General features: G+C 38.1%; 1 protein-coding gene across 1 annotated transcript in view; it reads right to left on the reverse strand.

The window, feature by feature from the left end:
* CD109 (CD109 molecule) overlaps nucleotides 1–12,416 on the reverse strand; it is a 93,073-nt gene that overhangs the window by 15,964 nt on the left and 64,693 nt on the right. Inside the window, exons 23-29 of the mRNA XM_089530906.1 lie at nucleotides 11,039–11,215; nucleotides 7,273–7,354; nucleotides 6,432–6,660; nucleotides 4,652–4,817; nucleotides 3,289–3,479; nucleotides 311–466; nucleotides 151–216 (exon numbers count right to left, since the gene is read on the reverse strand). Coding sequence (XP_089387032.1) covers nucleotides 151–216; nucleotides 311–466; nucleotides 3,289–3,479; nucleotides 4,652–4,817; nucleotides 6,432–6,660; nucleotides 7,273–7,354; nucleotides 11,039–11,215 — 1,067 coding nt within the window. The remainder of the gene's footprint in view (nucleotides 1–150; nucleotides 217–310; nucleotides 467–3,288; nucleotides 3,480–4,651; nucleotides 4,818–6,431; nucleotides 6,661–7,272; nucleotides 7,355–11,038; nucleotides 11,216–12,416) is intronic.

Genomic DNA, 12,416 nt, shown 5'->3' on the forward strand with positions numbered 1-12,416 from the left:
CACTCCAATAATGCAAATGCAATCAATGTAAAGGGAGTGTCTTGTTCAAGTACTGCAAACTCCTAAAAAGAAGCCTCAAAAAGAAAGAAAGAAAGAAAGAAAGAAAGAAAGAAAGAAAGAAAGAAGATCCCAGTCCTAACTGTGACATACCTGAAATATTCCAAAGCCACGGCCATTTGCAGAAACTGTAACTCCCACTGGCTGTGTAGCTGCAATCTAAAAGGAATCAGAAATTTTAGTACTTGGAGAAAAACACAATGCCCTGGATGCACTGCTAAGAAACAGTATTACTACTTTTTTTTTACCATACCTCTTTGGTCTTGAGAACAAAGCGGTTTTCTTTATTGATTTTGAATGTAACTGGAATTTCTTCACTGGATGGCGTGACTGTTACATCCATTTCTGTTTCAATGCCAGTAGTCAACATTGCACAGGCACTCAAAGCCTGTAAAGCCACCACAGTGTCCTGTTTAGAGAAGTCAGAACAAATGATTTTTAATATTAATGTTTGTATGGGAAACAGCCTGTCTTGTAGTAGCATTCTTTTACTCTTAGGGGCAATTCAAATGGAGCCTGTGGACTACAACCCCTGCTCCAAATGTACAGCTCACTGGAGAGATGTGTTTGCAACCTCTCAGTAATATCAACATCACCTTTACACAGTCACATGCTCACTCTCCTCAGTGGCAGAAATGACAATGATGACGATGATGATGATTATTATTATTAAACTTTATTTATAAAGCACTGTAGATGTACACAGTGCTGTACAAAAAGTCAATAAAATCAAAGAATATATAAAACCTGCCTATGGCGTTATATATTCTTCGATTTTATTGACTTTTTGTACAGTGCTGTGTACATCTACAGCGCGTTATAAATAAAGTTTAATAATGAATAAGGAATCTACAAGAAGGGGAAATCTGTGAAGCCCCATCCAAGCAGCCACAGATTTTCTGGAGTGGGATCATCAGAGTCAGACCTGCAAGCCACAGAACAGGTCCTCCATACATTCAGGTGAAACATATACAAGGCTAAACCCAACACTTCGAGGACAACTCAACACTTGCCCCTTATTTGTGGCATAGGCGGGAGGAGATAGACGTTTCGGTGAACACCTCAGCACCTTCCTAAAGGGTGAAGGTAGGTCTCTGGAACTCACATTTAGGTCTGGCGACTAAACGCGAAGGGAAAGAGACTTGCCTTGGGGCTGGCTTGAGATTTAAACCCTCACTTAAGTCTTGTGAGTTAAGTGGGGGAGTCTTGGGTTGGCCTTCTGGATGCCCTTGGGGCTCAGGTGTTTTTGCCCTTTGGAAGCTGGGGAATTGGTCTTGGAGCAGACCATCCGCCAGCTGTTCCTACACAAGGTTCTCTCCCCTAGTTTTTGCAGTTCTCAAAGAAACAAGTTGAGTTAAATAAAGTTGCCCATTTTATAACCCAGTTCTCTGTGTCTGATCTCGTTATTCAATGAGTGCGGCAGTAAACCCAACACGTTGAGGACAACTCCAGTGGGACTTCATCTCATCTCTACTGTCTCCAAGCCTGTTCTGGAGGAGTTCCTGTCCTCCACATCCAATTTTGGGGGTGGATAAGAAACTCCATTGGTAAGAGGGGATCTGCTGGATCTTGCCCTTTTGTCAGTGGGTGCCACCATAGAACACTTCCCATAAACTTGAAGGCATATAGGTAAGAGCATGTGCTTAAGGCAAGGCCATTCTTTTTTGCAAGGAATAGACATTTCTGCTCCTCTTCTCTTGACCAATGAACTCCAGCCAAAGAAATCAGGTTCAGTACAGTTTACTGGTATGAACCAAGGTCAAGAAAAGCTGAATGTCACCAAGTTTTTTACATGCGTTCAACTATGACCCTGAAATGTAGGTTTTTATTATTAGAGACTGAGAAGGGTGTGATAACTAATATATAGTCATTACCATTACAGCTTTATATTCAGATAAATTATTCTTAAATTTTAACAAAAGTGCTTTTCTGAACAGTAACTCCCAGAATTTCCCAGGTGGATGTAGTACAAAAAATATCTTTCCTAAGATCTTAAAGCCATATCACACAAGGAAAAAAAGCAGAAGTTCAACCAGATAGTAGCGCTTTTCTACATGCCTTACAGCATGATGTTGCTCTTCCTGTGAGATACAGTTGTAAAAGCAAAGTCTTTTTTCTACCTGGGAAAACCCATTCAACAAAAGACTCACTTTAACAACTGTCTCCCATGGAAGAGTACTAAAGAACTACCATGTCATGCAGTAGGGTACGTAGAAAGGCACCACTATCTGGCTGAACTTCTGCTTTCTTTCCTTGTGCAATAAGACTCTAGACATTTACTAATTTTATTCTCACAGAGAAAAGTAACTTTTCCCATTTTATTCCCCCAACAATTTTGTGATGCTCTGCCACACTAAGACACAGTGATCAGCTTATTATCATTATGGAAGAAAGATACGAACTTATATCTACCTAGCTAAAGTCCTTCTTGCAATATCTATGGTCTCTTTCACAATACATAATTATAGCACCTTAATGCCACCTTAACTACCATGGCTCCATCCTATGGAATCCTGGGATTTGGATTTTAGATTTCTCAGCAAGGAAGCTCCAGTGACTCAATAAACTACAAATCCCAGATTTTTCTAGGATAAAGCTATAGCAGTGAAAGTGCTATAATTGTATAGTGTCAAGAGATCTATCTGTGATGGCTGAGTAATGTTACACCTAGAAGAAATCAATTGGAAAGTTCTGTGCTTTTGAAACAGTAGTTTGTTTGTTTGTTTTAAAAAAACTTAGTTTTGAATGACTGGATATGTACTTCTCGACACAGCAAATACCCATTACCATTGAATTTGTTTTATTATGTTTTTAGCCAGTCTTTCTTCCACCATGGAACCCAAGTGGCCAAAGAAATATCCCATCCAAGTCCTGACCAGGAAAAAAAAAGCTACTTACCATAATGTTTGCTAGTTTGCTCCATCATGTGCCCCCAGAACATACTCAAGCAATTTAACTCTACATTTTGGGGGCAATGTAGCAGGATCTAGTGAGTAGCTTCCTTGAAGAACCAAACCTCTATGACTCTTATCTTTGAACGTATTTTCATGCAAATGCCTAAATCTCAAAAATCAAGGACAGAGCTGTAAATTCACCAAAGTTCATATGGTGCTTTGTAAGTCAGATGGTCTACTCTAAATGAAATCCTGGATGGCTGGAACCATGTTAAAGATTGCCATTAATTCTGGAAAGAGGCCAATACAGTTAATTTTGTAAAGTTGACTTTCTAACCTGTGTAGAAGAATAACCTCCCAGGTGGTTTCTTTGCTGGCTTAGCCATTTCATAATAGGGATCCCCTCTAACAGTCTTTGTTGCTTAGCATGAGATAATAGAGCATAGCCTGCAGCCTCAATATCTATAGAACGTGGCTGCCAGGAATCAGACAGTTCAGAAGCTGGTGAGATCCAAAATCTGAGGTCTCCTGAAAGGGGTAAAAATACAGAAACAACAAAAGAAGTAAGCCTTTTGTAATTCAAAAAATTTGTAATCTTCTGAAGTTAATGCAAAGACTATAATACAAAGACTACAACATCAAAGATAAATTCACTGATTTATTGTGTGCTAGTTCTTTTGTCCCTAATTTAATGACAAATTAATTGATCAAATGACATAGCTATTTCAGACATGCCACAGCAACAAACCAAGATTTGCTATGGAGTATACTCTCAAGAGAAACCTGTGTACACAACCAAATCTCTCTGACAAATATAATAAAATTATACATGTTATTTCCAGGCACCTGTTTGTAATCTGTACACTTTAAATATTTAGGACAGGTTTATAAATCCTTGTTTGCCTTGTTGGTTTGTATCTAGCAAAATTGGATTTCAGATAACCAAATACGGAAGATTTTGTGAACTAGAAGGTTTTTTCCCCCACCCATTTATGCTGTGAGTATACCACTAGCATCATACAAACCAGAAATAGGCAAAATGTATAGGTTTTGCCCTGTAGGAATTTGCCACAGGGTGAAGCACCTATCAAAATGTGATCTTTTCATATTTTTCAACATCAAAGTGGAAGTTTGCTTCCTGTTTAAAAAAAAAAAAAAAAAGACTGGAAATGCCCTGCCTTCTTCCTCAGACACTAAAGCAAGGACCTGCTTCTTGCTTTAAACTATACTCCTTCCTCTTGGAAGTTTTCAGAAGTTGTTATTCTCTTTTTCTGCCCAATAATTTTTCTGGAGTCCAGGGGGAGGGAGGACCACAATACCAGCCACAGGTCTACATGGTTCCAGGGGTATGATAATCCCAACTCTGCCATATAGTAATAATAAACTAGTTATTTTAGTTGGGGTGGGTAGAAGAGAATCTGGGCAGAACATGTAATGGATTATTTTAGGGGAAGGCATGGTTAGCTAGCAGGCCACAGTATAAGCACAAGTATTCCACATTGCATTTTGCATAATATGGACATGTGGCATTTTGGATAATGTGGACACATGAAGCACAGAGAATCTCCTAACGAGTGACTATGCTCTTCACTGGTAAAAGTGGTTCCAAAAAAATTAACTTTCCCAAGTTCAGACATTTTTTTGCTGGCCTTGTTTTCAAATGAGAAAGAGAAACATGTGAACAGACCACTGTATTCTACCTTGTTGTTCTGATCTCCCGTTCAGTATATCCAGAGCTCTCTTTGCATCTGTACTCTTTGCTAGCGATACAGCATATGTCACAAGGGCTAGAGTATGATTATCAGATATGCCTTCGCTTAATTTAAATTCCAGAAAGTTCAAAGCTCTTCTTATATTATTATCATACTGTAGAAATAAAGATAACATAATAAAAGATAAATTTTAATAGGCTAAAATAAATTAACTCTTTGGCAAGCAAATATGAACTATGAAAAAATATTAATCTGTGAATCCAAAACACAGTGAGTCCTTCTTTTACGTGGGGGATACGTTCTGGACCCCCCCCTCCCTGCGTAAAAGAAATAGCGTGTATGCATGTCAAGACGATATTTGCTACAATTCCATAAGGATACAGAGAGCGAGAGAGGAAGAGAGAGAATTCTGGAACAGGTCAAGACTCCAGGAATGAAAAGTTTCCATTCAAGAGGAGGAGGAAGTAGTAGCAGCAGCAATTATTTCCCCCGTTACGTATGAGACACTATACTTATACTTAGTCAAGGCCTGCTAAAAATTCAGGAAACTGTTAGTCAGGGAAGGGTGTGGTTTCAATTTCAGGTTGAAAAAGTTACGTTTTTGAATTACAACTCCTAAAATCAGTTCCCAGAAATTTGGAAGTAGTAATCCAAAAATAACTTCCCAACTTCAGAGCTTCATTTCTCTGCCAAAACTGTTCCAGAGTCTTCCCTAGTGCACCTCATGCAAAACACATGGAAGGAGATGTGTAAAGGGAATGCATTTTTTTTTAAATCTGCAGATAAAAATTGTGTTGTTTTCCCCAATTTCTAATCTAGAAAAAATAGAACATATGCCTGAATAACACTGTTTTGGCCCTTAATTTATCTGGTTAAAGCTCTCCTGGCCTGGACCTACTTTCTAAAGAAAAAGATAGGCTCCCCTTTAAATACAGAAGCTCCCCATCCCTTGCTACATTGAATTTTGGTTCATATTAAATTTCATATTAAATTCTGTGGTCATCAATTAATCAAGCAGAATGATGGTTTTACCAAAGAGATGAAGCCCTGAAATAAGTTCTCTGACATTTTCCAGGGAAGAGCTTGCTCAGTGGGAGAACACACACTGTGTGTGTAGAAGGACCAGGGATCAGTCCAGAGCTTGGAGGAGTGACCTTTTCAACTGCAACTTCTAGGATCCTCTCAGCAGTGGAGCTATCATGCCAAAAAGGTCTCTTCCAAGCTCAGGGTCAATCCTTGGTTCTTTCACACAGGGCTAGGAATGAGTCCAGTCTGAAACCCTAAAGAACTACTGGCTCTCAGTGTAGGGTCTATATAGCACAGACCAGTGTTCTGCCCTGAGATCCCCAGGGAGTGCACAGAAAAAAGTCAAAAAATGAAAAGAAAATTAAATTAAGTTGGAAGTCAGCTTCAGGTTTTGAAAAATGAGTATCTTTGAAAGTTAAATAGTGCAGAGAGAGAGCTATAACCTATTTAAAGGGTGAACTGCCACTCCTAAGAAAAGTCATTCATCGGGGGGGGGGGGGTGCAAAAAAAGGGTGACCCAAACTATGGAGGGTTTGAGGGCCACAAAAACCACTGAAGAGGCCCACTTTGCCCAGAGCCACACTTTGCCCTCCCTGCAGTCAACGACTAAGCTAAATTAACCAAATATAACCTTCATATGCACATGGTCCCTCTCTTGGTGGCATTCTGATTTTAAGTATTATTGAACAACATTATATTTGCTTTAATGTTTCAGGCAAGTGAGTATCAGTGTTCCTACTACCTTATCTGTTTGGTACTCTAATAAGGCAGCCATGATGTAAGCTGTAAGTGAGAGAGAGCTGTTGATGCCTCCTTGCAGTTCAGTATGTAGCACTCTTCCAGGCTCCTGAAATTCGCCACTCTGTTTCTGATGACTGACAATCCAAGCCGCTGTTTTTTCCAATATAAATGGATCAATATCTATGAAAAACTGAGCTTGAATGAAACTTCGTAATACGAAAGCTGATAACCTGGGGGGGGAAAGTTCATTTGAAACATAGAGTTAACACATAGACTGATGTTTAGGTTGCATATCAAAAATATGTGTGCTGGATGGATGAAGCAAAATGTGAAAATGCTAATTGCACATGACATTCTTAAATTTACATCTTGCATATTTTCATGAATATAAGTTTTGTGTCTGATCCTATAAATTATCTGGACAAGAGACCAAATGGAAAACCATATGAGAGCTGTTCTAGCCTCTGTCTAGCCCCACAGGGGAAAGGTGTGAATATATAAATAGAGTATATTTGGGAAACATACCAGATTTCTTTTAACACATTCCTTCCTCTCTTTTTCTGTTTCTTCAATGAGGCCTGAAGTGCGGAAAGGCAACTTTCAGCAGTCTGCTATACTATGAGGTATGTGTCATTAATACCCAAAAGGGATTCCAGAAAACTAGCAACAATTGTCTGCATTAAAACTATGCACCTTCCTAGCTCTGAGAAACACAATAGCTTAAGGCTTGTGCAAGAATTTAACTTTGCTGGTAGGTTTCTTAACCAAGTCTTCAATAAGTCTTGATAATTCAAAACTATTAATACTATGTTATTAACTGAGTGGGAGGAGAGACCATTTACCATGTACTTCCAGAGTGGTCGCTGCTGCCGAAAGCACTGAATGAACCATCATCCCTTTGGTAAAGAAGCTCTCTTTGGTAGCCTGAAGGAAATGTAAGAACAGACCTGTATCACCCAGGAAGAGTACACAGAGACTTAGCACACACACACACCTTCTCTTGGCACTGATTGCTAGTTAACTGCCTAAGACCCATAAACAAAATTCCCATGCAAAATGTTTTAGAGTTTGATATTATTCAACAGTAAAATGTTGAATTCATGTGAATAATATAATTGGAGGCTGAATTGTTGTACAACACAAACACAAAGACTGGACTGTAATAATATTAAAGAGCACATAAAGAGATTTTCTTATTACGTTATTTGGTCATGCAAACCAACTGGCTAACCTTGAGCAAGTCACACTCTCTCAGCCTCAGAGACAGACAATGGCAAACTTGCTCTGAACAAATATTGCCAAGAAAACCCCATGATAAACCTTAGGGCCCCCATAAATCAGAAACAACTTGAAGGCACACAACAACAACAAATTCAGTTGCACCTTCACGGACAAGTTATTGATCACCACAGACCAATTATTACTAGAATTTAAAGCAGGCAAATTCTTTCTGGTCCTCTACTAATTACACAAAAAGTGAAATGAACTTTTTCCAGTCAAAACTTAATCTGCTGGATCACACAGACCTCTAATACCTCAGCATGCACAGAGATAGATAAGGTAAATGGTATGGAACATCGGAAGAGTTGTACTGACTCAGACAACAAACCTACCAAGTCCAGCATTCTTCCCAAACTGACCAACCCAAATCTTCTCCCTATGAGAAGCTGAGACCATGTGCAACAGCACTCTCCAGTTCACCATTCCCAGGATGTGTTTTTTAGAGCCATGCTGCCTTTGACACACAAGGTAATAGACAGGCATCACTACTATTAACAATTGATTGTTTTATTCCAACGCCTTTTTAAAAATCAACCAACCATTTAACAGGCCATCAACAAGCTTCTAGCATTGTGAGAGGGAGTGATTCAAACCTTGTTCTCTGGAGTCCCAGTCCAATGCTCAGACCACTTCATCAATTGGCTTTTTGTTGTTGTTATGCACATTCAAGTTATGGAAACCCTATCCAAGGGTAGGTGTTTTTTTTGTTGTTTTGTTTTTTGGTCAAAGTTTATTCAGAGGAGGTTGGTCATTGCCTTTTTCTCAGACAGTGTATCTTGTCCAAGGTGGGTTTCAATGGCTTAGTGGGAATTTCAAACCTTGGCCTTCTAATACTAGGCCAACCCTGAAACCACTACACCACTCTTTCTCAATGCACTTTTAGGTTACACTACACAGTATCAAAGTCTCCCTACTTTGCAACAATACAAAGAAGGAAAAAAGAGAAAAAGATACAGACTTATTTTAAAATTAAAGATATCTTGTGACCATAATAGCTATTATTTAGTCCACAGGATAATCCTATGAACACTGCTTTAAATCCCAAAGCCAACTATGATTTAAGCAAAACAAATCCATCACTGAATTTCATTTAACAATTCAGTTATGACTCATTTAAAAATAGCTCTAATAAAACTAATGTTTAAGGAACTTAAAACATTATGGTAGTATAAATCAGTCTACAGGGAGTGATAGATTGTTTGCAAACTTCAAAGAAGCTGTTTAAAAACAGATGTTCATTATTTTTCAAACTAACTGTGTAACTTTAGGGTGGCCCAAATCCAGTTGTCAGGCCAAGTATAACCCATGGAGTTTAACAAAGCAAACAAAACTGTTTCTGTTGTTGGTGGCCTTTGTTCCCTCTCTTTGTGGGAGCCCGATCTGGGATTTGAGTCCAAATTTAGTTATAACATGACAGTACTAAAACAAACAGAATTATGCCACAGATTAAATTTGGTCATTTGTGCTCAAAAAGGATGCAACTTGTACAATGTGAGAAAAAACTTGGAAGTCCACACAACTACCATAAAGACAGATAACTTAGGTGCAGAACACACTACAGAAATAATCCAGTTTGAGACCTCTTTAACGGCCTTGACTCAATGCTACAGAATTCTGGGAACTGTTGTTTTGTGAAATATTCAGCCTTCTCTGTCAGAGCAATCTAGTGCCACAATAAACTACCATTCCCAGGATTCCCTAGCACTGAGCCAGGGCAGATAAAGCTGTCAAGACTGGATTATTTCTGCAGTGTGTTTTGGACCATAGTATCAAATGTAAAAACCAGTTTCCTACAATTTTTGGCTTTCTTGGTTCCCAGTTTCTAATCTCTGTGATTATAAAGTTGTGCTTAAAAGTATGGGCAACCCAGAAATCACGCTCCACTGGCTTAAAAATAAGGGGGAATTATGTTACTTTCATGCTCTAATTATTTCTTATTGTGAAAATCATCTATAGGAAGACATTTAATGTTTATGAAAATTTTCTTCAGAAAAGACTGAGAAAGCTAAAGTGATATTTGATCATACATGTAAACCAAACAGGTTATAGGCTTTGAAGATCCATTATCAGCATAACTGAATTCAAGCAAGTTTTCATATTTGCCATGGCCTTGGGTGGACTATAGCAAACTATTTATTAACAGGTAACAATAGTTATACACTTGCTTGTTGAGTGTTTTGGAGAAACCATGATAAATGATACAGGTTGAGTTTCCCTTTTCTTAAATCCGTGATGGCAAACCCATGGCACAGGTGCCATGCTGGGAGAGCCCTCTCTGTCTTAAATCCTTGGGACCAGAAGTGTTTTAGATTTTGATATTTTTTTATTTTAGAATATTTCCATTTACACAATGAGACATCTTGGAGAAGGGACCCACGTCTAAACATGCCATTCATTTATGTTTCTTATACACCTTATAAACAGAGCCTGAAGGTAATATTATACATGATATTTTGAATAATTTTGTGCATGAAACAAAGTTTATATACATTAAACAATCAGAAAGCAAAGATGTCACTATTTCAACCACCCATGTGGACAATTTTGGATTTTAGAATATTTTGGATTTTAGAATCATGGATAAGGAAAATTCAAACGGTAATATTTAATGGGCAATCAACTATCTATTTGGGAAGGTGGTTATTCCATTGTAAAAATCTCAAGAACATTTTAATATACAATGAAGAAAAATGACTGTTTGGCTTGTATATATAATATATTTAAGAAGTAGTGACATTACAAAACAAAGTAGTTGACAGTATTAGTTTTGTACAGAAAACCAGTGGTGGGTTAGTCAGATTGCACTGTGAAATCCATAAGAGAACCTTCCAGGTTGATCAGAAGAGAAACAAACTACAAAGCAAGACTGGAGAATCTGTGGACTTCCTTCTGCCATTGGACTCTAATTCCCATCATCCCTATCCACCAGCCATATTGTCTTAGGTAATGGGAGTCAAAGTCATTTGAACAGCTACCGGTTCCTTGCCCCAGATGTGCATGTTTGTTGTGAGTGTGAGATGTGAAATGACTCCTGGCACACACAGCAATACATAAAGTGTGGCCATCACCTTCTATATTAGGCCTGATGTTTTCACTCATTCTGATCTTCTGACCCCCACCATATGAACTATGAATGAAGCACAAAGAAGGCAAACATAGTCAATGCAGGAGGTATCAGCTTATTTCCAACATCATCCTATCTCCTACAGAACCACCTCCTATGCTCCCAATTCTACAATTAAAAAATTAGAGTAAAGGTAAGAGAAACTGCCAAAGAAATCCACATTTAAACAGCAGGCTTGTTTGTTTTTTAAAAAAATATCCTACCTTCTCTCATATAGGACACAGCTTTTGATTTCAGAGTGGACTGGAGGTCACCTGTTTTAGTCAGATAGTCCAAGATATAAATATTTGGTGCAAAATTGATCATGTTTTGTTCTCCACATCCATAAGGCATCTTGATCAGGGACTCTAGACCATTGATAGAAGGACCCAGGATGTCACCTGAAAGGCACAGTTCACAACATAACATATTTATTAATTATATATTTGTTACATTTATATCCTACCTTCTCTTCAACATGTTTAATGCAATGTACATGGTTCTTCTCACTCTTTACTCACAACAACCTTGTCAGGTAAGTCAGGATGAAGGCGAGTGATCCACAGTCAATCAGGGATTGTCTGCATGGGCCAAAAAGCCCGGGTTCTCACAATACTCATGTCATCTAGTTCAGATGATGCAGGCCAAAACCCCAGGAACAGGATCCTCCTCATTCCTGTGAGATTTTCAGGTCCCAAATTGACAATCTAGCTACCACATGACTCTCCTACTTGTCCCAGTGGCTCTGGATGTGCCAATACCAACAACATGGAAATGTGAGATAAAGGCCATGGGAATTTTTTTGTGTCAAATATTTTAAAGCCACCTGGGCCATTCACCTTGATGAGTTTTTCTTTTTTTAATGTAAAAAGGATTCAAGGTTTGCCATTAAAGGATACCCTAGCCTATGTACACAATTCATGGAAGGCGGCACACAACCACTGAGATTATTGCATGTATAGAGCAAGAGTGGGTGAAATTTGGCTCTCATGTTTCTCAAGCAATTTTGGAGGACTTCTTTAAAAAAAAATTGGGGGAAAAACCTGACCAAAAATGTTCATCCATATCCTGTAGAAGTCAAGGGAGAGATTTTGTCATATTTTTACCTCCTGGGCTATCTTTGGGCCCAGAAGACTCCTTTTTTAAATATGAAATGAATAAGAAGCTGACTCTGGGTTCATTTCCTGCTTTTATTTTTTAAAAACTTTTTATTCAAAAACAAAGACAAACTTAAATACACAATATACAAGATACATATATACATATAAAGAAATCCAAATAACATTCTATTGATTTACATCATTATTTAATCAATCCTTTATCAAGCTTCATACCTGTTCTGGTTTTTCCCATATTTACATAAATTTATTCAAATCAAACAACAACAACAAACAAACAAAAAAGAGCGAAAGGAAAGGAACAAAGGGGGGAAAGGAAGAAAAAAGGGGGGGAAGCACACACACACACCCCAAAACATAGAAACATTTTTCATTGCTTCTCAATACTTTAATCTTTATAGCCTATTATAATACCCCTTCATTTAACTTTTCTTTCTTTTTCTTTTCCTTCCTTTCATTAATATATTTTTATCTTACTGTGATT

The sequence above is a fragment of the Sceloporus occidentalis genome, unplaced genomic scaffold, assembly GCF_023333645.1.
Source record: "Sceloporus occidentalis isolate IW3139 unplaced genomic scaffold, rSceOcc1.0.p SCAF_6, whole genome shotgun sequence".
In the NCBI taxonomy this organism is placed as follows: Eukaryota; Metazoa; Chordata; class Lepidosauria; order Squamata; family Phrynosomatidae; genus Sceloporus; species Sceloporus occidentalis.